This window comes from Exophiala oligosperma (assembly GCF_000835515.1).
Source record: "Exophiala oligosperma strain CBS 72588 unplaced genomic scaffold supercont1.1, whole genome shotgun sequence".
Lineage (NCBI taxonomy): Eukaryota > Fungi > Ascomycota > Eurotiomycetes > Chaetothyriales > Herpotrichiellaceae > Exophiala > Exophiala oligosperma.
The window spans coordinates 3,326,767-3,350,351 of NW_015622818.1; the positions used below are offsets into that span (position 1 = coordinate 3,326,767).

At 50.8% G+C, this 23,585-nt stretch overlaps 8 protein-coding genes across 9 annotated transcripts; 5 read left to right on the plus strand and 3 right to left on the minus strand.

The window, feature by feature from the left end:
- Positions 1–543: 543 nt before the first annotated feature.
- PV06_01131 (uncharacterized protein) lies at positions 544–2,074 on the plus strand (the record flags this gene model as incomplete). Its single annotated transcript, XM_016401720.1, has 3 exons — positions 544–1,179; positions 1,235–1,353; positions 1,411–2,074. 3 exons carry the CDS (start codon positions 544–546, stop codon positions 2,072–2,074), a joined length of 1,419 nt encoding a protein of 472 aa, XP_016268773.1.
- A 569-nt stretch (positions 2,075–2,643) lies between these two features.
- PV06_01132 (uncharacterized protein) lies at positions 2,644–5,639 on the plus strand. Its single transcript, XM_016401721.1, has one exon. It carries the CDS (start codon positions 2,736–2,738, stop codon positions 5,472–5,474), a length of 2,739 nt encoding a protein of 912 aa, XP_016268774.1. The 5' UTR covers positions 2,644–2,735; the 3' UTR covers positions 5,475–5,639.
- Positions 5,640–9,579: 3,940 nt separating this feature from the next.
- On the plus strand, positions 9,580–11,683 carry PV06_01133 (uncharacterized protein; the record flags this gene model as incomplete). Its single annotated transcript, XM_016401722.1, has 6 exons — positions 9,580–9,798; positions 9,864–10,163; positions 10,223–10,648; positions 10,713–11,175; positions 11,249–11,419; positions 11,502–11,683. The coding sequence occupies 6 exons, from the start codon at positions 9,580–9,582 to the stop codon at positions 11,603–11,605; spliced, it is 1,683 nt and encodes a 560-aa protein (XP_016268775.1). The 3' UTR covers positions 11,606–11,683.
- A 52-nt stretch (positions 11,684–11,735) lies between these two features.
- On the minus strand, positions 11,736–14,889 carry PV06_01134. Of its 2 annotated transcripts, XM_016401723.1 has the most exons (8): positions 14,421–14,889; positions 14,210–14,342; positions 13,986–14,117; positions 13,746–13,911; positions 13,307–13,673; positions 12,966–13,237; positions 12,692–12,850; positions 11,736–12,588 (listed from the first exon to the last, which is right to left on the minus strand). In XM_016401723.1, exons 1-8 carry the CDS (start codon positions 14,431–14,433, stop codon positions 12,319–12,321), a joined length of 1,512 nt encoding a protein of 503 aa, XP_016268776.1. In that variant the 5' UTR covers positions 14,434–14,889; the 3' UTR covers positions 11,736–12,318. The 2 variants fall into 2 exon arrangements, with proteins under 2 accessions (XP_016268776.1, XP_016268777.1); XM_016401724.1 differs by lacking the exons at positions 14,210–14,342; positions 14,421–14,889 and having other exon boundaries at positions 13,986–14,152.
- Positions 14,890–17,529: 2,640 nt separating this feature from the next.
- Positions 17,530–18,694, plus strand: PV06_01135 (uncharacterized protein). The gene is made up of 2 exons (XM_016401725.1): positions 17,530–18,001; positions 18,065–18,694. The coding sequence occupies exons 1-2, from the start codon at positions 17,705–17,707 to the stop codon at positions 18,362–18,364; spliced, it is 597 nt and encodes a 198-aa protein (XP_016268778.1). The 5' UTR covers positions 17,530–17,704; the 3' UTR covers positions 18,365–18,694.
- Positions 18,060–20,023, minus strand: PV06_01136 (uncharacterized protein). Its single transcript, XM_016401726.1, has 2 exons — positions 19,385–20,023; positions 18,060–19,291 (listed from the first exon to the last, which is right to left on the minus strand). Exons 1-2 carry the CDS (start codon positions 19,697–19,699, stop codon positions 18,677–18,679), a joined length of 930 nt encoding a protein of 309 aa, XP_016268779.1. The 5' UTR covers positions 19,700–20,023; the 3' UTR covers positions 18,060–18,676.
- Positions 20,024–20,090: 67 nt separating this feature from the next.
- PV06_01137 (uncharacterized protein) lies at positions 20,091–23,270 on the plus strand. Its single transcript, XM_016401727.1, has one exon. It carries the CDS (start codon positions 20,177–20,179, stop codon positions 21,314–21,316), a length of 1,140 nt encoding a protein of 379 aa, XP_016268780.1. The 5' UTR covers positions 20,091–20,176; the 3' UTR covers positions 21,317–23,270.
- PV06_01138 (uncharacterized protein) lies at positions 20,677–23,297 on the minus strand. The gene has a single exon (XM_016401728.1). It carries the CDS (start codon positions 23,146–23,148, stop codon positions 21,394–21,396), a length of 1,755 nt encoding a protein of 584 aa, XP_016268781.1. The 5' UTR covers positions 23,149–23,297; the 3' UTR covers positions 20,677–21,393.
- Positions 23,298–23,585: the final 288 nt, after the last annotated feature.

A 23,585-nucleotide genomic window follows, 5' to 3' on the forward strand; every position in this document is an offset into this window, starting at 1 on the left:
AGCTGCATAATATTGCATATACGAAGTGTTGGTTGACGCTCGTTGGACCGATCTAGGTCCCCGTCAGTCCAGGGTATTAGCCGGTACCGCAGATAAGGCTAGACTCGGCTTGGTTTAGGGGATGCCGGGGACTGTGTCTCAACCGTCAGCGGCGTCTCTTGGCTATTCAGCCGATCTGGAGGCCTTTCTCCTTCTGCCCTCGTTCTCCCCCTTCGCCAGCCTCTAATAAAGCTCTTATATACGCAGTAACCACGACACCTCTCACTTCCATCCATTGAATATCTCTTTACAGTACCCATCTCCCGTTCCTAGCCTCACGCTCTGTTCTGCAGATATCGACACTTGCTTGCGTCGTGCATCAGAAGCTGCACCGGTAGCTGCAACGCCATCTCCCCTTGTCCAAGACATGCTGTCTTAGCTGGCCTCGCCCTAGTCAGAGTACGCTATAAAAATCGGGATCTCCGCTATGCCCCGCTGCTATGGCACTGACTGGCATTAAGCGGGTGAGAACAGGTGAGGCCGAGAAACTTCTTGGTGCTGGTGATGGCTGTTTCGCTGACTCTCGCCGTGCTATCAGGATGTTGGACATGCCGTCGGCGTGGTTACCGCTGCGATGAAGGCACTCCATCATGTGCGGAATGTAAACGTCTGGGTATCGAATGCGAAGGGTACAGTATCCGCTTGACATGGATGAAAGGGACTTCTCGTATCAAGAATCGTGGGAAAGTGAAAGTTGAAACGCACGCTGCTGTGGTGCCGCGATCGAAGACTCCCAAAGCCAAAGCACGACTGCAGTCTGAGCCAGACTCTAAACAGCCCTGCGAACGGACGATAGGCCCCACGCTATACGCATCGCCATCGTCTCTTCTATCGTCCAAAGACCAGTTTCTCCTCAGGCATTATGTCTACACCGTCTCAGGGCTGCTCTCAAGCACACCTGATCGATCGATCAACACCTACTGCCAAGTCATATTGCCCATGGCAATGTCGTCTCCTCTTCTTCTGAATACCCTGCTACTGGTGTCAGCGGCGCACCTTGCATGTCGCTATGAGCAATTCGCTCTCGATATCCCACGTTATCGCAACCGCGTTCTGCCTACATTAATTTCCTCCGTCGAGAAGTGGAAAGGCTTCGATATAGTCCTTCTAGCAACCATCATCATGATGAGTATACATGAGGTAATGACAACCTGCTGTGCTACTTCTATACTGTCTAACATTTGATTCGATCTAGGTTTTTGAAGCAAATCATGCGAACTGGGTCAAGCACTTGAAAGCCGTTGCCCAAATCATCACCACCTATGTGCCTGATTGTAAGAACTGTGATCAAGAGACTCGAATGTTGCTCGATATGTAAGTGTGCCTCGTGGGCAGCCGACCTGCTCCCGGACTAACCAGTTCATTTGACAGTTTTGCCTACCACAGCGTCATTGCCTTTGTAGGTACGAATGAAGGCTTCCTGGTGATGGAGTACTATGGCCAAGCTACTTGGTCGGCGCTTCGAGGGAAAAACGCCTTCCTCGCGTCGGCGGACCAGGTGATAACCTACGTTGCCAGGCTCGGGAGCCTTTCCCTGGAAATTTCTTCAAATCTAGATCCAAAAATCCTTACTCCCTCTCAACTACGAAGAGTTCTGGACCTCAAAGCATTCCTAGAAAATTGGAAGCCCCCTACAGGAGGTCATGGTGATGCATGTAACACTGTCCAAGCAATGCGTTACGCTGGCCTCCTGTACTGCCACAAAATTATCGCCAATTCATTCATTGTATGCGGCCGGGAGGAAATTTTGAGCCATTGCCAGGCCATAGTTCAACATCTTGGATACATCTCTCTCGACAGCCCATCCGCAGCAAGCCATATGTGGCCACTGTACATGTCCGGTTCCTTTCTCAACAACCGAACTGGCATAGCGGATCAAGAATCGCAAGACTTTATCGTCGAGCGACTGGACGCTTTAAAGTTGCGGCGTGGTGTGAAGACGATAGACTTGATCCGAGATCGGCTTAAGTTGATATGGAACTCTGACGGCGATGCACTCGCAGCTCTTCCAGATGCTCCTTTGATTTTGATCTAATATATCGGACGATGGGCTGCCATGTTGATGGCCGACTTTTTCCTGCAAGCGCAGATGTGACGATATGTCCCCGGCATGCCAGGTTGACGTGATTTCAGGCTGGAGTTGAGGGCAAGTGATGAGTGAATGATGTCTCTATCTATTGGGTTCGCCATGTGCGAATCTTCGGGAATGATGTTGATTAAGTCTCCCTTAGCTGTATGGAGTTCACGGTGGATTTTGTGTTCTACCTTTCTGGTAGACACTCTAGGTATTGTGATACCCAACGGAGATGCTTTTGTCGAGATTACCTGTGTCAAATTCGCCATGGCCCATTTACTTCCATTAGGACTGTTTGTGAGGTTGATTGTTTTTCTTTCTTTACCTTGGGTATTTAGGTAGATATCCAGATATGCTTAGGCGGGGAAAACGCCCCAAGCACCGCTATAGGAGGTCAGTTTAGGTGCTTAATAATAATCATTCTCCGGTGGCCACTGATGCCCATTGTTCACCTGATGTTACAGTCTCAGTACTTCTCTTCCCACATTACGTGAAAGGCCTTCTCTCAGCGCCATATACTTAGCAATGAGTCGCTGGCACCTCATGTGCTTGCAGGTTGAAAGCACCAAAGAGAAACTGGCTGATCGACGCTGAATTGCTCACTCCCTCTACTCTTCAGCTGATGGGTGGCTTCCAGTGTTCAACTTGTCCCAAGGTCTTTAGCCGACAGGAACATCTGAAGCGCCATGAACAAAGCCACAAAGAACCTCAATTTCGGTGCTCTCAGTGCTCCAAAGCTTTCCACCGAAAGGACAATCTCAACAAGCACGAGTACACACATCGAGTTACCGAACCCTCGCTCCTACGACGAGGAGCCAGAGCTTGTTCATCGTGCGCTGCTGTGAAATCCCGCTGCTCCGGAGGAACGCCAAGTTGTACAAGATGTGCATCGAAGGGAGTCATCTGTCAATATCCCGTGGGTAAGAACAATTCAGGCACGACACATGTAATAACAGATAGCAATCCCGGGCAAGGCTCTGCTCACGATGCGCCCTTTGCATCAGGGCTTGCCGAATCTGAAATTGATCCAACATCAGATCGCGACTTGGTCTATCAGAGTGAGGTGCCAACAGCACAGCAGATCTCGGCCAACACCACCATCGGCTTTACAGGACTCCAATCCACGCCTTCAGATTTGCAAATCACGCAACAAGAGTCGACATACTATCCGCAGAGCGACCTTGATCAAACTGCAACCCTGTCGACGTTCGACTGGAATGCCAACATTACATCCACCATTAACTGGCTTCAGCCGGACAGCTTCAATCTCGATGATGCAGACCTTGGAACACTCTTTCCCATCTTCCCCGAGAACTATTATTTCTCACCCAGCGTTGACTTTGTCAGTCCGACTCAACATACACAAGTCGATGTCTCCGGGACCGTACTCGATTCGAGCGTCAGTGTTTACCAGGAGACACCCCAGCCGTCAACCGTGATTCTTGATGCGCAGCGAATTCCCACCCCAGAGTCTGTGCCTCCTCCCACAGGCTGTGGCGAATACTACGTCGATGGAGATGCTGGCCGATTGCCAAAGTCGAAACGACGTAGAGTTGTAGCAAAACCCAGGATCCTGACCGATCTCGACGACTCATCCTTCTCACTGTCATACACTCCACCGACGATTACGGGCACTCCGCCCAGACGGGGTCTGTCTGAGGACGCGTATACCAACCTAGACTTTCTCTACCGTCAACTTTGTCTGGACACGACCATTTTTAAAAAGTATGCACCATCCGCATTCCCTCCCAGAAGCGCTTTGGCCAATCTTCTCTCCTTGTACTTTGTGCACTTTGACCGAACAATGCCATCTATCCATCCGGCGAGCTTCAAACCAGAGAAAGAACACTGCGCTTTGCTGTTGGCCATGATGGCCTTGGGTAGCTGCTATGCAGATTTTGACCCGTCAGGACAATTTGCTTTATCCATGCACGAGTTTGTGAGGAGATTCCTCGTTTTCATACAGGAGCAAAGGCAATGGTACCCGGATGACCCCGCGACTCTAGCCCAAGTCCACGTGTTGCACGCAATTGGTGCAAGGTACACCTTGTACGAACCTCTACAGACCTCGTCATCACTTTCACTGCATGCAGCAACTGAATTCTGCCGTACTTCGTGGCGTACACAGGAGCGCACCAAAGCTCTGACATCGTGTGGTTGGTATACGTGGATTGCGAACGAAAAAGCAACACGTCTCGGCTATTGCATATGGCTCTTGGATGCCATGTGGGCATCTCAGTTCCAACAGTCGCCACACCTTCGTCTCGATGATGCCACCCATCTCCAACTGCCTTGCCCAGATCGTCTCTGGGCTGCCGCAGACGCGTCTGAATTCGATCAGCTGAGGACAACTTCTGGGCTGTCAGATCCTCCGACACTCGGCGAAGCACTTCAGAGTCTGTACATTGATAAGCAGCTACTCCCGAACCTGGGCGAGTTCAGCCGCGTTATCCTCATCCACGGCATCATCCACCGGACGTGGGAAGTCAAGACGACCGTGACGCAGAGCTTTTCGCGGTTCGAACCCTCCGCGCTGAAACAGACGGGTAACGAAGTGAACCACGCGGAGCCTGTCTGGCCTCCTGCGGTGCCCCTGTTCAACAAGTGGAGAAACTCGGCGTGTGACTGTCTGGACATCTTGCATTGGAGCGCCAACGCCGCGATAGGGGCGGCCAGTGGGATGGAGCACCCGACCGTGCTACACTTGCACCTGGCCCGGATCGTCCTGTTGGCGCCTCTGGAGGACATCTTGTTGTTTTCCCACTACCTCATCCGATCCAGCAGAGAGTCGAACCGCGTCTTTCCCCACGTGTCGGCGGCCGAGGCGGAGGCGCACAGGCGGCGCATCCAACGGTGGGCGGTCCAGGATCAATACAAGGCGAGACTGGCCGCCATCCACGCCGGCGCGGTCTTATGGCACGTCCGACTCTACTCGATCGACGCCTTTTACGAGCCGACGGCCGTGGCTCTGGCGGCGTTGATGTTTTGGGCCCTGAGTGCCTTCTCCATCAACAAAACAAGGACGAGACCGAACAGCCGTGGCGGCGCGCGAGGGGGGTCCGACCCGAGTGACGGGGGCTGTTCGCCGTCTCCAGACGTCTGCGACATCATCCTCATCGATCGCCCCACGGATGATGAGCTCGTGCAGCAATTTGTCAGGCAGGGGGAATCGATGCGGGCCAACATGACCGGCGTCGGGGACGTCTTTGGCCCCCGGGGACCGAGGAAAGTTTTGGCCGAGGGGCAGAAACTGATCTTGAGTCTGGGCGGCTGGAGAGGCATTTCGAACTATTGGGTGAAGGTGCTGAACAGGTTGGAAAAGGTCACCGCGATGGCTGGTGTCGATACCGGGTCTGTTTGAGGCGTCTACTACATCTTGACGTCCGTAAACTGAAAAGGGGTTTTATGGACACGTATTCTTTTTTCCCCAACCCGAGTACTCATACAAGCATCGTGACTCTCACTTTGTTTCCTATTCTATAATCATGGCCCTTCTCATCCCTGTTCTATACTGCATGTAGGTATCACGACTTTCACTGTTCATGCCTATTTAGTGCTGGGTTGGTCTACTTGTGCCACCTCCTCAATCCAACTCTTGCTTGTCCTTTACCTCCCCTGTTCGCCCTGAAATAGTAAGGTACAAAGTTTAGATTGGTATCAATGACCATCGACCCTGTAGAACCTTTGTGCAATTCTTCCGCCTCAATTTCGGGACCAGCATGAAGTTCGGACAAGTTGAGAACGCTAGCACCACCTTTTGGGATCGTAAGAGCCACGAAAGTATCACCGGTAGTGTCGTCTGTTACGTGGTGTTGATGTATCGAGCATTTCGGATCTATCTGCAGGCTCTTGAAATGATCTGTGGCCCAAGGGTTGTCAACGTCCTCGACGACGTAGATGACGGGTCCACGAGCGACGGCGATGGTGTCTTGGTTGGTGTATGGGTGTGGTGAGATCAAACGAGGAGATATGTCAATGTCGAGTGTGAATTTGGGGCTCGAAGACACCCAATGTGAAGGGAGGACAAGATAACCCTTTTGTAGGGTTGTATTGTCCGGAGGAAGAGGAGGTGTGATCTGGCGACAATTGTCATTGGAGTCAGTTTTCGGTACGAGCAGGAGCACGAGCATGATGGATCAAAGTGTCTTACCTTCCATGATTTGGCCCATGATGGTATCCTCAATGCAATGCTGACTTGTGCATTAGTACCAACACCCTCAATCTCAAACTCGACACGCCCTTCCCAAGGCCAATTACTCCTTTGTGTCAATCCCGCCCTTTTCTGGTCTTGGTGTCCTCCACCGACCTCAAACTCGTGCCGACTAGGAACGTACAAGTGAACATTCACCTGCGTCACATCGTCGTTGCCGCCGCGCATGTCACTGTACACGTACCCTCCAATTTGACCAAACAGTCGAAGCACGTTCGGAGGACAACAAGCACAGGTGAACCACTCTTCGCGTTTCGAAAGGTCGGCGTCACTCGAGGCCAATTGATTGACGTAGGTGAATTTCGTCCCGTCGTGGGACATGGAGGTCATCATGGCATTGTACAGACACAACTCCATGACATCCCCGAACCGTCGGTCCAGGTCGCACTGCAGGATTCGCTCGGCGAGCATCATGACTCCAATGGCCGCGCACGTCTCGGCGTAGCAACCCCCTTCGTCCGTACTCTGAGGCAAGAAATATTCCAAGCCAAACCCTTCCCATTGTTTGATGGCCCCGATGCCACCGGTCAAGTACATCTTTCGGTCCACCATGTTATCCCACAGTCGATAAATGGCGTCTTTGAGTCTTTGGGCATGGTCATCGTCCGAGGATCTTCCTCCTTGTATCTTGCTCATTCCAACGAGATCAGACGCCGCAGTGAGTAGGTACATGGCTCGGACAGAGTGTCCTTGTATCGTTTCTTGCTCTACGATGGGTTTGTGAGCCTGGTAATACCACAAAGCGTTGTCGTTGCCTCCCCAGTACGACATTCTCGCGTGCGCAGGGTCACCTCGTTTCTCGGCTTCAACCACATAATAGTGTCGCCCGTCAACGCCAGTGGGGTTCCCTCTCTCGGTCAGAAAATATCTCGCGAGTTCCAGATGTTTGGGGTTCTGTGTTCGTCGGTACAGCCGGAGGAGGGCCAGTTCAATCTCAGGGTGTCCTGGATATCCATGGGTTTGATCCTTACCGGGCCCAAAGGTTTGACATAAAAGGTCGACGTACTTTATCAGAGGGTCCAAAAGGTCGTTGTTCTTGTACAAGGCGTTGTGAGCCAGTGCGGCCTCGATGAGGTGTCCGGCGTTGTATAGTTCGTGAAAATCCCGTAAATTGGTGAACCGTTTCCCGGGCTCGACGACCGTGTAGTGGATGTTGAGGTAGCCGTCTGGCTGTTGCGCCGACCTAATCATCTTTACGAGATCGTTGATGGCCGAATGGATCTTTGTGTCGGGCTGATTGTGGAGGAAATAGCATGCTCCTTCGATCCATTTGCCAATGTCAGAGTCCCTGCATCCCTATTCAGTTGAAGATTCTCTTCCACATATCTGGTTCAACTCACCAGAATAAATGTTTCGGGATAGGCCATGTCTCAGGCTCGTCCGAATATGACGGGTGCCATTGCAGTTTAAAGGCATCATATCTGCCTGTCTTTTTGAGTACTTCGAGCTGATATAGTAGAGTATTTGAAGAGACAACCTCGCGTCTTCTGGCAATCAAGGACCCAGGAAGTAGGGACGTCTGGGTGAATGATTCTTGAGGATACGACATGATTGCGAAGTAGGAAACAATTATGACCAGGCAGGTCGATCAACTTTTGGGTCCTTGAAACTTGAACTACTGTCAAGATTCCTGCTTCCCAGTGTGAAGTATTCTGCGTTCTCCAGAGAAAAAATTGTAGAGCTAAAACAAACAAAGAACCTGTGGTCTATTCTACTCCTTATCGAGATAGTGAGTACAGTACATACCATGGATCTAAACTTTTTATTGTGTTCACTTGGGCTCATTGATGATGATGATACGATCAAATTGGAAATCCGGCAGATACTGCCACCACTTTTCACCGGAAGTCGCCCGTCGACATGAATTTACACAAAGGACATGCAACGACACCCGCTTCCCCCCCCCCCCTCCTCCCCACAAGAATGCCGGTGACAACCCTCCGCATCTTCAAACACTCGTCTCGAGGAGGAGTGTCCGGTGGGTGGATTGGCTATTGATTGGATCTCCCACCGGCAAAGACCCCCTTCATTCTCCTCATACTCCTCATTTTCCCATCGGCGTAGAAATCACGAGATGGTCAAGGATATTCTAGGTAACTAAACGAGAAACACCAGATCCTCGGTTCGATCACTTTTGACGAAATATGCCACCCGATATGACCACCGGAATAGAACCTTTTACAACATCCAGATGTCCCATATGGGTTCTGGGCACACAATACGTTGACATCTTGTTCTGGCTGCCATCTCACATCAGCGGTGGCATGTCCAACTAGAATGCGCGTGCACAAGTACTTGCTTATAAGGCATCACGCGTTGAAGAGACGCGAGATTCAAGGACATCTAGCTGTTTGCTACACTCGGGACGCAACTACCCGTGGGTTAATTGATATCGTATGGACAGCCTGGATCGCTACAGCCGCAATTGCCGATTTGGACCTGTTCGTCACAGCCTTGCCGTGGTTCATTGTGACTCGCAATGACTCCTTACCATTGCAGGCTGCTTGATATGTCGGGATCGTTATGCCGAGTCTGCCTTGTTCGACTTTCACTCGATGAATTGTCGTTTGGCTTCTCATGCCTGTCCGCTGACTCAGGATTAACACCAGCTCATACATTTTTAGTTGGTTTGTTTCTCCATGGCTAACAATCCGAGTGGAGCTGTACATATGTATGTTGCCTCAAGCTGTAGTCCGAACCAACATTCGAAAATGCCGATTTCACACAGAGACCACCATCATCTGATATGGCTAGTTCATCAAGAGAGCATTCCGGTAGAGTGGTTCTATCCACCATAGTCAAGCCATTGACATCTCCATGGAACGCAAGACTTCCATGTCGGTAACATGGCACTTCCGGATACAGAGTGTTGCGATTGGACGTTGCACCGGAAACATATCACCATCAAATGTGGCCGCCGGAGCCCCAGAGCCGCCGTGAGTGGCGTATAAGTGGCGACTCCGGTGGGAGAAACTAGACCTTCCCAGGCGAGTTATTGCCATCCTCCGAAGGGAGGTCGATCCCCATGGGGGCCACCCGTGATCCCCCTGGTTCTCTACCTACCTTATGCATCTCGATACATTTAGATGGTCGGGGGAAAACGCCAGAAGCCATGTTTGTCTATTTAGTGGTCATGATTCCCTGTTTGGTACCCATGGTAGTACTTGTGTGTCTCTCTCGCCTTTCGAGATCCTGACCAACATTTAATTTGCCTGAGCTCGGGGTTTCAGCTTCAGCGTCAACACAAATCAACAACATGGAGTCTGAGAAGGTCGTCCCCACGTTCCAACGCGAGCATGCCAGTCTCGACTTGACCAATGACATGAACTTTGAGCTCATCCGCCATGCACAAGAAAGTGATGCTGCCGACAGGAAATTGACCATCCGTCAGGCGTTGAAAAAGTACAAAAAGGCCGTCTTTTGGGCAATGTTTCTGTCGACGAGTTTGGTCATGGAAGGATACGATTTGGTCATTGTAAGCTTTTTGTCGAGTTCTAAATCCTGCTTGGGGAGGTATCTTATCTACTTACACACACACAGATAACTTCATTCTATGGCCAAACGCAATTCCAGAATCGATTCGGAGTCGAGGATCCAAAGACGGGGAAGAAGATTATTCCAGCAAGGTGGCAGTCGGGTCTCTCGAACTCGGCCCTGGTAGGACAACTGGCAGGTCTCTTGGTCAATGCATACACACAAGATCGATTTGGGTGTAGACCGACCATGATGGCTTTTATGGTTTGGATGGCTGTCGTACTGTTCATCCCGGTCTTTGCTCCATCCCTGTCTGTTCTGGCATTCGGTGAGGCCATGTGCGGAATCCCTTGGGGAGTGTTTCAGGTTTGTTGTTACCTCTGTTATACGGTGATGACGCACCGGGCTGACCATCATGCAACCAGACCTTGTCGACTACGTACGCCTCCGAAGTTGTTCCAACAGTACTTCGACCTTACTTCACCGCATACGTCTGCATGTGCTGGGGCGGTGGTATCCTCTTGTCTTCTGGCGTCGTCCGCGCAGTTGCCGGTATCCAAGGCGACTTGGGTTGGAGACTACCGTTCGCGTTGCAGTTCGTGTGGCCACTGCCTTTGTTCATCGGAACATACTTTGCACCCGAGTCACCGTGGAACGCGGTGCGACGAGGAAAGATGGATCTGGCCCGAAGGTCCTTGATGCGACTCAGACAAGACGAACCTGACAAGGAAACAAGCGTCGACGCCGCCCTTGCATACATCAAATACACCACCGAGTTGGAAAGGGCCGAGACCGAGAGTGCCAGTTTCATCGAGTGCTTCAAGGGGACGAATCTGCGCCGGACAGAAATTGTGAGTAATCAGACGACAACGACCTGCGACGTCTACTCTATTCTAACCTGTTGGTGTCTTCTAGAACTGCGTCGTCTGGGCTGCCCAGATCCTTTGCGGCAACGCCATTCTAGGTTACTCTGTGGTCTTTCTCGAAGCAGCAGGGTTCTCCGAGCTTCAAGCCTTTGACGTCAACATTTCCCTTTCGGCCTGCTACATCATCGGCGGCATCATTTGTTGGTTGATGTTCCCCCATTTCGGGCGAGCCACCATCTACATGGGCGGCATGGTGTTCATGTTCTTTTGTCTCATCGCCATCGGTGGTCTGGGATGGTCGAAGTCCAAGGACGCACAACTCGCCATTGGCATCTTGCTTGTCATTTCCACACTCTGCAACATGATCACCACTGGTCCAGCTTGTTACCCCATCGTGTCGGAAACTCCGTCCGGAAGGTTAAGGTACAAGACCATTGTCATTGGACGATTCGTGTACAACCTCACTGGTATCTTTAACAATTCGGTGACCCCGAGAATGATTTCTGCTACATGTGAGTATTCTTTTGTTTTTACCGCCCCCCACCTCTTTGAGTCGGTTTTTTTTGCTGACACAACGATATGAAGCATGGAATTGGGGTGCAAAGACTGGTCTCTTTTACGCCGGTACCAATCTATTATGCAACATCTGGTGTTGGTTCCGTTTGCCGGAAACGAAAGATCGTACATTTGGTGAGATTGATCTCATGTTTGAGAATCGAGTTCCGGCCAGAAAGTTTAAGCATACAAAAGTTGATCGTGAGTTTTTTCTCTTTTTTTTTGCACTTTGACACTCAACAAGACATACAAAAACTGACAAGCGATTGTTTCATTTTTCTAGAATTTGCCGTTGCCATGCGAGAAGCACAAAAGGTCGAAGCAGCAGAGGAAAAGGCTGCGGTTGAGCATCAAAATGTGGTCGAAGTCCCGTCTCACGTCCACTGAGACTTTCCCACGACAGAGAGACAAGAGATGACCGTTCTCCGAGGGGATATGCAGTAGGGAGTACTTATAGTAGTTAACAGAAAACGAAATGAAAAGTTGACGTTTGATATGGTAAACAACAATTGGATTAATCGTCATCATCATGCCGCATACCGTATATATTGTACGGTTGGCCAGCGTCAGTAGTAAATTGGCCCCCCCTGGCTCTCTTCTTTTTCTTCCAACAGGTCTAACTTCTAGCTATTAAATCAACGAATGTTGATGATTCCCATGTGTGGTTAACCCACATCGATTTGGAATTGAGCGCTGCTTCCATGATCAATTTGTCTCATGATGAATTTCCACTGTCCCAGCTTTTCTTCCCGCTTCCTGCGCTGTACGGGCGCCCTTGATATCAAACCATATGCCCTACCTTTTCTGCTTGGATTGATGGTCCAGTATTCTTCCCTTCAATTCCAGGCGCCCATGAATGTCCAAATTCATATATCCCTGCTTTTCCTGCTGAATGACTGTCATCGCTGTTCCCAAGATTCTTCTTTTTTCCCTCCGAGCGCCGATAAATGCCCATTTTCGATCTGTTGCTTGAAAAATGACCGTCCATAATCCCTCCCATTCCATGCGCCCCCCGCTTCTGAATGTCAAAATTTAAATGCGCTATTTCATGGTCACGTAACAATCTGGGTCCTTCGCAAGTCAAAAACTCGGCAATACCGTTACGATGATTTATTGATTGAACCAGTCCCTTTCTCGCTGACAACGGTCGCACTCCCTTCGTTCTTGGTCGTCACAACATCCCTAACGGCGGAGGCGGAGGCGGAGGCTGTACTCCCATCCCGGTCCTCTCGTGTCGGTGGACCCTCGAAATCGTCGTCGGTGATTTCAGTATTGTGTAGACGGAACCAATACAGAGGCAAAGCGATGATGAGACCGCCTGCCATCAGCCCCCAAGAGGTACCAAAGTTGATGTGGAATGAGACTTTGTCCTAGCGGATCCAAGAAAAATTAGTAATTGTCCTTTGAAAAGGGGGGTTTCTTGTGGCTCTGCCACAAGAAAAGAACTTGAAACAAGGTCGTGACAGAACTTACAGCGTCAAGTTTGGAAATGGTGGTAGCCCCTACTGCCTGGATGGATTTGTAAAAGCCGGCGTAGTAGGCTAGTTTCCGAGGGTCGTTGGACATGGCACCCATGGTATAGTAACAAAAGACTTGCCATAGAGAATCCAGCATGCCATAAGCCATGTAAAGCTGGGTGTGTTGTTAGCAGTGGACATGAACATATATGAACAAGAAGGAAGGAAGAGCCGGAGAAAGGATGGGAGCGGTGGCGGCGGCGGTGGTGGTGGTGGTGGTGACAACATACAAACAAATACCAAATGTAACCCGAATCAAAAAGGTCCATCTCGGGGCCCTTGACGTGTCGATTGGTCAACAACAGGAATTTGTATCCGCCTCCCCAGACGGCCATGACCAATGCGAAGAGCATCGCCCAAGCAATGAGGGTACGAGTGCGACGACTGAATCTTGTCCAGTCGAGAAACGCACCGAACGCGCCGGCGCCAATGATCTGGGCGATCCAGTAAAAGATGTTGTTGAATGCTCTCGTCCTCGTGGAGAAAAAGTACGCATTGACATCTGACAAACGCACGCGGGTCAGCACGCTCCCTTCCCTCCCTTTCCGACGTCGGGGTCATCATCACTTACCGTTGAATTGATACGTGTAGAAATAATTGGACGCAAAGAACATTGGGAAAAGTAAAATCACCCAGGGGTCGGTGACGAGGGTCGTGTAGAGGCCCATAATGTCGGACTTGAGGCCAGGGTGGACGACCTTTTCCACCTTTGTCCCGTCCTTTCGAATGATCTTGCTGCTCGGGGTCAGGAAACAACACAACAACGCTCCCGTGGCTTCGAGGACGATGAATCCGACGTAGGTCCCGTCCGTGACGTGACCGGCCTTGACGCTCCAGTTCTGGCCGAGTGACACGGCGGCTCCGATGACGGCTCCCAGATTGAAAAGGAGCCAGGTGATGGAAATCGCTCGACCTCGTTGAGATTCGACTGGATAGGACTGCAAAGATTTCAAATCGTGTTAAAAGAGAATAAGGAAATAGGAATCTTAAGAAAACCGAAATCAACTCACCATCATCACCACACCTTGCGCACACCACAAAAAAGCAGCGCAGAAGCCCAAGAGTGCCCCCGAGAAGATGACGAACCCTTCATTCTGGGTATGGTTGTAGCACAGGAAAGCGGCCGAGTAGACACAATACCCAATGCCACCGATTGCCATTGTCCATTTCGTTCCCCTATAAATCCACGGTTTGTGAGCGTGCAAAGTCCCTGATAAAAGTCCGAATCCGAGGATCATGCAAAGCCTTACACCCAATTATGTGCGATACCGACGAAGAAACCAACGACTGCGAACGTCGTATGGAGGGCAATACCAGCGTTGTTTTGTGCCGTCGCATCGACCTGACCAGCACCTCCTAGACCGGCCAAGGCATTGTACATACTATACCATCGACGGACGGGTTTTTGTCAGTTGCGGTCAACCCAAGAGAGTACGGAAGTGTAAGAGATCCGAAAGCTGGGAGATGAACCTACCCCGGGTTGAGGAATAGAATAAAACCGACAAGGAAGATTTGAACCATCGGATCAGAGTACCTAGGTACTTTGAATCCAAACAGGGTTCGCTGTCGCTTCCGTACAGCCACAACATTCTGGTGCTCGGGGTCAACTGGGTCATGTTAGTGGACGTTACCCAGGGGGGGGTTTTTTGGATGGTGCCCCCGGGGGGTGGGAGGGTCCATCTAACCATCAGTTCCCATTGTCGATGCTTTGCGGTATGTCTGTTCCTGCTTTTCAGGTCACCCAGAAGATGTTTGACAATGTGTGTGTGCGAGTTGCGTATGGGTGTTGCGATGCTCGAAAAGAGGCGAGGCGCCTTAACAAAAGATATATAACTCTTGATCAATGATCTAGTGGCATCCCCATTCGTCGCGATATCCCGGCTTGGTGTATCAAAATTGTCTTGAACGGGACGGCGACAGTAGTTAGTCCACCATAATCTGCCAGGGACGTTTAGCTGCAGCGAATAAGAGGCGGACGATTTATCAAGCCTGATGGATACTTTGTAGTTGCACGCGACAACCCCGCAATCCACCTTTTGGCTGTTCGGGATGGGGATGGCATTTGCTTTGTTGAGATGATAGAAAGAGGTTGGGTTGAAGAAACGGTTGGGCAAGCCTGGAGTCCAAAGAAACCTCGAGGTCTGACAACTTGACAGTTGACAACAGTTGGTTGCACCAAAAGATTGTCGAATGGCGGTTTGAACCTCTAGTTGAAGCCTGGTTGATCATGTGGGACTGTATGAGATGCCTGATGTAGTTTAGACTCGTATGTGATACGGATATGTCGGGCTCAACTTCTCTTTCAACGGGCTATTCAGTCCGTCCTGTATCTCTCCCGCTCCGCCTATATGTGTCTATCAAAACCCCTAAAAGGAGTAGCCCAGTTGCCTAAGAGTCAGTGTAACTAGGTAGGTTGGCTTGGCCTGCCTGTCAACATCTCATGTTAGTCCTCAATACTCCATACTCTGGACAAAACCCCTCCATACACACGGGAAGAGGAGTATCATGGTACGTATCTTGTTTGTCCCGCGGTCGATATCTCAACAATCCATATTCTTCGTACAATAAACGTCTCCATACAAACGCGGGAAGAGCATACTGTGCAATACTCCTCTTTATTGCCGAGGTAATCAATGTATTAAATACAATGAAGGACTGTTCGAGTCCCCGGTCTTGGAATGGTTGAGTTCTCTCTCCTCATTCTCATCCTCTGAATATCCTATCCGAGAAATTGATCATTAATTCTATATTCGTATAAATTCCCAGACAGGCAAGTCCAACAGGTTAGCTATATCGCAAAGGGTATCTTGATCTTGTATCTGGAGCCTGCCTATACTCTGAAGCTGGGCTGCCCATTTGGGCTATTTTGTACTTACCGCATTTGACGCGAACAAAGGCACAACGACACCAAGAGTCAACGCTCTCCACGAATCCTTTCAATCTCATACCTTATATCTCGTTGCGATATTTCAATCGTAAAATGATCGCTCCATTGAAGACGCAGACCGACGCTGTCCATGTCCTGATCAGCCCTGAAGAGCGTGTGTCGGGACAAATATCCAAACAGAACCTTGAAAAGGCTGTTGTGGCGATTTCGGAAGACGGAGTAGTCATACTTGACAATGCAGTCTCCGAGGAGAGTCTGGATTTCTTAAACCTACGCATGGTCGAGGAAGCCAAAGCTCTCAGAGAAGGTTCATCCACCTGGTTCAACTACGACAACAAGGCGCAGAATATTTTGCAACACATGATTCCTGACCCTGAATACCTGCTCCCCGATGTTCATGCGAACCCTTTTGCCCTGGAAGTGTGCAAGACGATGATGGGGCCCAAGCCGGTGCTTCGATACCACAAGGCCAACACCAACTTCCCCGGAGAGAGTCGTCAACCCGTCCACAGCGACGTGCATTATGAACATCCCCGCGCTTGCTTCAGTCTCGCCGTCAACACCGTCTTGATCGACTGTTCGCCCGAGAATGGGTCGACCGAGTGCTGGCCGGGGACGCACACAACCACGACATTCTCCGACCAGAACGGGATGAAGGGCATCCATCAACACTTACTCGATGAGAGAATCCGGACCCACGGACCGCCTATCCAGCCGACGGTGAAAAAGGGAGGCATCATCATCCGTGACATGAGATTGTGGCACGCCGGGATGCCGAATCGAACAGCCGACCAAGTTCGGGTGATGCTGAACCTGATCTTCTTCGCAGATTGGTACAGATGCCCCATGACGATCCAATTCCCCAAATCCGCCGAATCCAGAATCCGCGAACTCGAGAAAGAAGGAGGCATCCAAATCGCGGCCGAATTTGTCGACGACCTTGATCATCGAACCCTTGCACACACTCATGACTTTGGTCAAGACGACAAGAGGGAGGAGTTCGGAAGATGGCACCACAAGGTTGCTGCCAAAGTGAACACATGAACCTGCACATATGCTCTCCGTCTGTCAATGAACATATACGAGAACGCTGTACATACTAAAATAATATAAAGGAGGAAGGCCCGAAGCTGATTCACACACGCCGAAATCACCACAACCTCATTTCCAATATCATCGCCACCGATCTATATGTATATGTCACTTGTGGCCAAAACCTCTGCAATGATCCTTGATTCCCCGGTAACTCCTTGCTCGTCTGCCCCACAACATAGGTTGTCGTCTGCATGAACAGGGCGGTGAGGACCCGTGAATAATCAAAATGGCATGGACAAACGAGTCTGACATGAGGCTAAGTCACCAAGGGATTTGTATTCTCACCTTGTCCCCAAGCCATCCAGCCGTGGATGTGCATGGTGGTGTAAGACTTTTGCAGACATGAGGGTGGTAATGAAAGTTCACGTGAGCGTATTTCGCACCCATCGTGGCAATCATCGTTTCGTCTGGTCTGGGTAGGCTATGGGTGCTCATTCAGCCTTGCATCAGGTGCAGCTGGGTTTTGATGTGGCATAGATGTCTTTTTGGTTCTGTTGAAGAAACTCGTCTCGCGACACGCCGCACTGGGCCAAGCAGTAGCAGGTTTGCCTCATTAGAACCGTCCGCTCCTACAATGTTTGCAATGCAAAACCAGCAATGTTACCGAGCCGAGAGATAAGTCTTGGACAGTTCCAGGGCCCTTGGAAGATTGGAACACACTGGGCAAGCAAATCTCCAGAGTATGAGGAAGACATTAAAAACGACTGATCCGAGGCACTTCATTTACTCCGGAATACGGAGAAACCTTTATCCCATGAGACTAAGGTCTAAGAATGTGAAGGCCGCATGACTGCGATTACAATAACTCCCTCAAACACCCAGACTCTCTGTTCCAGGATATCGTTACCGCGCACAGTTTGTTCTGAGCGACCATATCATTTCCGGCATCTTCGCCTACCTCCACCAAAATCTACGTCCAAGGTCTGAAGGCCATCTTCAATCCTTCCTATCTCCCATTCCCCGTCTGTGCCCCATTCCACGCCGATCATGTCATCCCCGGTTGAAGAGGAAGCCACGATTTCTATTCCGAGCCTCGCCTTTGTCGCCGTCTTGGGCTACTTTATCTATCGATATTTCTTCTCTGCGCCCAGGGATGGCCCAGACGGTAGCCCGTCATCGTCATCGAGGAATAATGGACTTCGCTTTACGCCGGCGCAAGTCGAGCAGATAGCCCAAATGTTCCCGCAATTGAACCGGAGAGATATCATGTGGGATCTGCACCGCAACAGAGGAAGTGTGCAGGCTACGACGGAGAGAGTTTTGACTGGCCATGGGCTAGATCCCGTGAGACCGCCACCTGTAGTTAGACGGAGAAGATGCAAACAGATATTGACTTGAATCTCACAGGCGCCGCCGTCGTTCCAACCACCTATCTCATTCACGAATCCACCTGCAAACACTACAAACTCATCTACAACGCCACCCTTAAAGTCACTCCCGCCCGATCTGATCACGCGGTACAACCTCCAAGCCAAAGTAAATGCAAAGGGCAAAGAAAAGGAGGAAGACTCACCTGCGCCGGGTTGGGCGAGTAGCAAAGAAGCCCGCCAGAAAATGTTGCAGCGAAGACGGGACGAAATGATCCTGGAGGCCAGAAGAAAGCTGCAGGAGAGGGATCAAGGAACGCCCGCTTTTCCGTCTTCATGACACTTTCCGGCTTCTGCCTTGCACAGCTCTTCGTTGTGAACAAATTCCGTTCAGGGCGACACACCCCGCAGATTAAATGATACGCAGGATCTCCGAGATGAGTCTTGTTGATATAGGCGCGATTGGGTCCAGTGTGTCGTACACAAAACACACTTGGGCTGGAAGTTTGCAGCAGTGGCCGACTGTTAAAGTTGTTGGCTCTTCTTTGGTCTGGGGATGTTGCTTTCCTGGCGATTCTTGAAATATCCCTCTAATGATTTGGATGTCCATAACTCAATATACAATTTTTCTCATACATTTTGAACAAGTACTTTAGGTCATTTCGTCGTCGTCATCGTCATATCTTCGGTTTTCTCTCTCCTCCTCTTCTCGTTCCCGTCTGGCCTGTTCCCGGCTGGCGTCGAGTTTCCTCAGTCCGTCCATAACTCCTGTGACGAAGCCTCTGGACTCCGATATCTCCATTGCACCAACTCCATCGAGCCGTGTACCTTCTCCGTCCCCTGATAGTTGGTCAACCTCTTTTCGCATTTTCGCTAAGCGAACTTCTCTGATATCTCTAAGAAGCTGGCGTACTCTATCCGGCTCTGATACGTCATCGGTTGCTGCCTCGAGCAACATCTCTGAAAGTTCATACCAATGATAGGGCAGGGCCGTGGGCGCAGTGTTCACCGTACAGGAGCCCACAAAAGGCGGGGAGGCGTAGAACGGTTTCCCAGAATGATCTGTCTGTCGCGTCACCGGTATCTGCGGGGCAGGAGAGAATGTATCTGTAAAATGTCTTGTTTCGATGTCGAGAATTTCTTCGAGGTTTTCGATATACAACCATGGCGGGGGTATGATATTGGCGCGCCGTTGCCGTTTCAACAGGATCGCAAGCCATAAAGGAAGCGTCGTGCGCTGAGGAGGTATGAGAGGTTTGGTAGGTCCCTATATATATTGCGACGTGTCAGATGTAAGGCTAGTCAGATCGGAGGCATGCCTCGCACCTCAGATGTTGCAGAGGTCGTGGGAAAGACTTACGCCGAGTAAGTCTAGACGATCGAGGCGCTGTCGTGGGATGATGGTGATTTGCTCCATCTCGCAGAGGAAGGCCACTTCTGTAGGGAGAAGGCCTGAGGGGTGAGGAAATGCCATTGGGAGAGTTGGCTTGATGATCGATAAATCGGCTTCAGCGTTGAAGCAGTGAGAGGCGTCTCGCAGGCACAATTGCATGCGATGTTGACGAGTTCGTACCCTTTGCTGCATTTGACGCGCCCAGAGGCTCAAGAACGCGGAAACCTCTTGCGGCCCCTCATTGCTCCGAAGCGCCCTTGAACTCGCCCCGGCTCCAGGCATCAAAGGGTGATTGGCTCAGCTGAAACCAAGCATGCTAAGCATTTCTCAGTGCCTAGAAAATGCTTGACCTCGACAAGCAGGATGGCAGACACCTCTTCTGTCTACAGGGTCCTTTCACCATCAGTAATCATAAGGTGATACACGACTCTATTGAAATCTGGTACAACATCTGCATGCAACTATGGACAAGCCGAATACGTTCCATGGAGAAGAGATCGTCGAGCGTATCCCAAGTGCATTAGGTAAGTATTATAGGGAGGTGAGATGCCGACTATCTTCCGGTAACGCCGGCGCCGCCTCTTCGCTCTTTGCATGAGGGCTTTTGGGCCACGTACCGGTGCCTCCGACGCGAGTCTATTGCCGTCTAAGCGCAGCTAAGGCGTTGGGTTCACGTACTGTAATGTCAGAGAAAGGCAAGTTAGTTTTTGTCAACCTCAATATGCGTGCCGACGCCGTCGTGACATTCCAACAATCCAGATGAGACGCAAAACACGAGGGGCTTTGATAAATGTCGTGCTCTTCTGCGGCGTCCTTTTACTCATTCTTTATCTGAACACTGCAGGATCAGGCAACGGTGCTAAGAATTTCGCCTGGCGAACAGTGCGGTATCAAACAACAGCCTCGACTCTCCCCTCTGCTCAGGGTGTCTGTCGAGGCCTCTCAGACACGACAAAGCCAGCACTTGTAGTGGCTCGAATCAATACGGATGACACGAAATGGCTCGACAGACTTTTAGACAAATACCATCTGTGCGTTTACACCGCCGACGCCCCCGTAGACAAATCGTCGAAATACCTCCAAGTGCCCGAGAATCGAGGCCATGAGGCCATGACATATCTGACGTTCATTATCGACAATTACGAAACTATTCCTTCCTCGGGTGCAGTTTTCGTCCATGGTGCACGATGGTCCTGGCATAACGATAACCCTGACTACGACAACGCCGCCCTCCTTGCTGCGCTCAACATATCTTCGGCCTTGACACCTTGGGGATACCACAACCTCCGTTGCGACTGGAGTGCGAGCACATGCCCGATGGCAGTTGCTCAGGGCAGCTTCGGTACATCAATAAATGCTATTCTAGAACCGTGGAATCAGCGACTCGTATCTGATGCCGCCCTACCCGACGCCCTGACGGCGTTATTCGGATTTGAGAATGACAGGCTCAAGCCTGGGGTCAGACTGCATCTAGGCCGCCATGATGCTGTTCGCGCGCAGTGCTGTGCACAATTCGTCGTGTCACGGGAGAGCATACATCGACATACGCTCGAGGAATACGTTGCACTGAGACAGTGGCTTCTTGACGGTAGTAGCGGCCAAAGAGCAAATTCCAATTCATCTCAAAGCACCAAGGCTGCCCCGCCAGATGATCGTATCGCTGGCCGCATCATGTCCTACGTCTGGCACATCCTATTCTTGGACTACGACACCTTGAACGAGCACATCGACTTGGAAAAGTTGAACGAGCTAGCGTGTCCTTCAGCAGCACAATGTTACTGTCGGCTCTACGGCCGGTGTGATCTTCAACGCTGCACACAGGGTCGTTGTTATGGACAATATGTCATACCACCAGGGTATCGCTTGCCAGAGGATTGGGCAGCGACACATGAACACTGAACAACGGTGCAAGCGATGTTACAAAGTACTCTTATTTTTGGCCGCGAGATCCGAAGATACATCGACATATGTCTTGTCTAAATGAGATGATTATCTTTGAGAAGCTTTCCGACCTCGTTGTCCATTTTTCGCACAATCCAGTTCCTCACAAATTCCGGCAGTGGTGCATCCAACTCTTTACCGTCACGTAACCGATTCACCGCAGCAAGCAGTGTTCGAGTATCATATGTTGAATTGAACACTTCAGGTACCCCACGCTCGACCTTGAGCAACTGATAAACGGCCTCCATGGCCGTGCGGACCGAATACTCGGTGGTGAAGATGACATCGCGAGTGGTCTCGGCAAACTGACCTATGAAGGCGAAATTCTCGCTGCCGACTGGCACGACGTCCGGTCGGTCGCCCGCGTGCCGTGGCATGAAGAAGGACGTGACATACGGCATCATTACCGGCACGCAGGTGGCGCCTGTGGCAGCAAGAGTGGGTATATCATTTGTCGGCACGCCGAGATGGTACAGCCACTCCTGCGTAATTTCTTCTCCGGTGCAGGCTTGCATGGGCTTCTTGATGTAATCTCCTGGCACATCAACGAAGAGCGAATAGACCCAGACCACGATCTGATCGCGGGGCTGCTTCTTGAAATGTGGCTGTCGATTGACCGTCCAGCTTAGTAACCAGCTCGAGTCCTTGACGGTGACGATGCCACCAGTGGTCACTTTGCCACTAAATGGGTCCCGCTTGCAGATATTTTGAATGTATTTGGGTATTCGCTGGTCCAAGGTGGTGACGGTGGCGGACTGCCATTTCGACTCGGGAATATGAGAGCCAAAAACGTCCGGTCTGCCAAAAGAGGGATTCTTCGCGGCAATGCGCCGCCACAAGTCCCATGCCGGTGCTGGACCTTCGTCCAACTTCGCAGGTGTCTTCTGGTCTCCTTCACCCGAGTTCTCGGTCAAGGATCCGATCGTCATGAACAGCAAGTCATTCGCCCCGAGGTCGATGCCGCCTGGTTTCCCGTCCTTGACCCAGTGAATATGGGTAGCTTGCTTCTTCCCTCCGACAACTTCAAAATCAACGTCGACTACTTCAGTCTTGTACTGGAACTGGACGCCGTGATCGAGCAGCCATTTATGCAACGGGAGGACGAGAGATTCGTACTGGTTGTACTTTGTGAACTTGAGGGCAGAGAAATCTGGCAGGCCGCCGATATGGTGGATAAAACGGTGTAGGTAGAGCTTGAACTCGAGGGCCGAATGCCAGTCTTGAAACGCAAACATGGTCCGCCAGTACATCCAGAAATTGCTCTTCAAGAAATCCCTGCCGACTACCTCATTGATCCGCTTGCCTTCCAGGTCCTTTCGTGATGTCAGAAAGACTCGCGAGATGTCGTGTTGTGCGGTGGAACTGAGCCCGAAGAGTCCATCCGTGTGCGCGTCCTGTCCCTGGTTGACGGTCGCCCTCTGCAGCGTGTAGTTCGGGTCGTCCTTGTTCAACCAGTAAAACTCGTCGAGGACCGAGGCGTCTTGGACCTCCAGGGAAGGGATAGACCTGAAGAGATCCCAGAGACATTCGAAGTGCTCCTCCATCTCTCGGCCCCCGCGGATCACGAATCCCTTTTCGGGCACGTCGAGGCCGTCCAGAGCTCCACCCGGTATGGCCAGCTCCTCGAGAATCGTAATGTTCTTCCCCGGCATCTGGGCATCACGGACGAGGAACGCTGCTCCGGCCAGGGATGCCAGCCCAGACCCGACGAACCATGCTGTCTTTTCGTCAACCCCCGGGGGCTTACGGGGTCGCGCGAAGGCTTCGTAGTTTCCACTGCTGTAGTACATGACTTTTGCCTGGCTCAAGTCGTTGACGATATTGTTACTCGGTAATGATGAAAATGATGATGTGGTGAAATTGTCTCTATATTTACAAATGTCGGACTTTGAATGAATGATATATAAATAACACTCCGTATGAATTGGTTAGTATTTTCTGGAACATGTGATGGTTCCAAGGCTTATGTGGTGCATGTTTCGACCGAATCGAGCACATGTAACTCGCATCTATTGATGGGTCTCGGACCATGTGGTGTGATAATTCTCCCCAAACCTAGGTTCTCTGTACGGTGCATTGCGTACGCCCAGCACAAAATCCCTCGGACCAAGATCTTTCATCAGCTTGATCCACGAATCTTGTTACTCACAGGAGGCTTTTTGAGATCTCGCCAAACAAAACATGTGCCCGGACTCCATGATTACCGAAAAACAGACTCCGAGAGCAA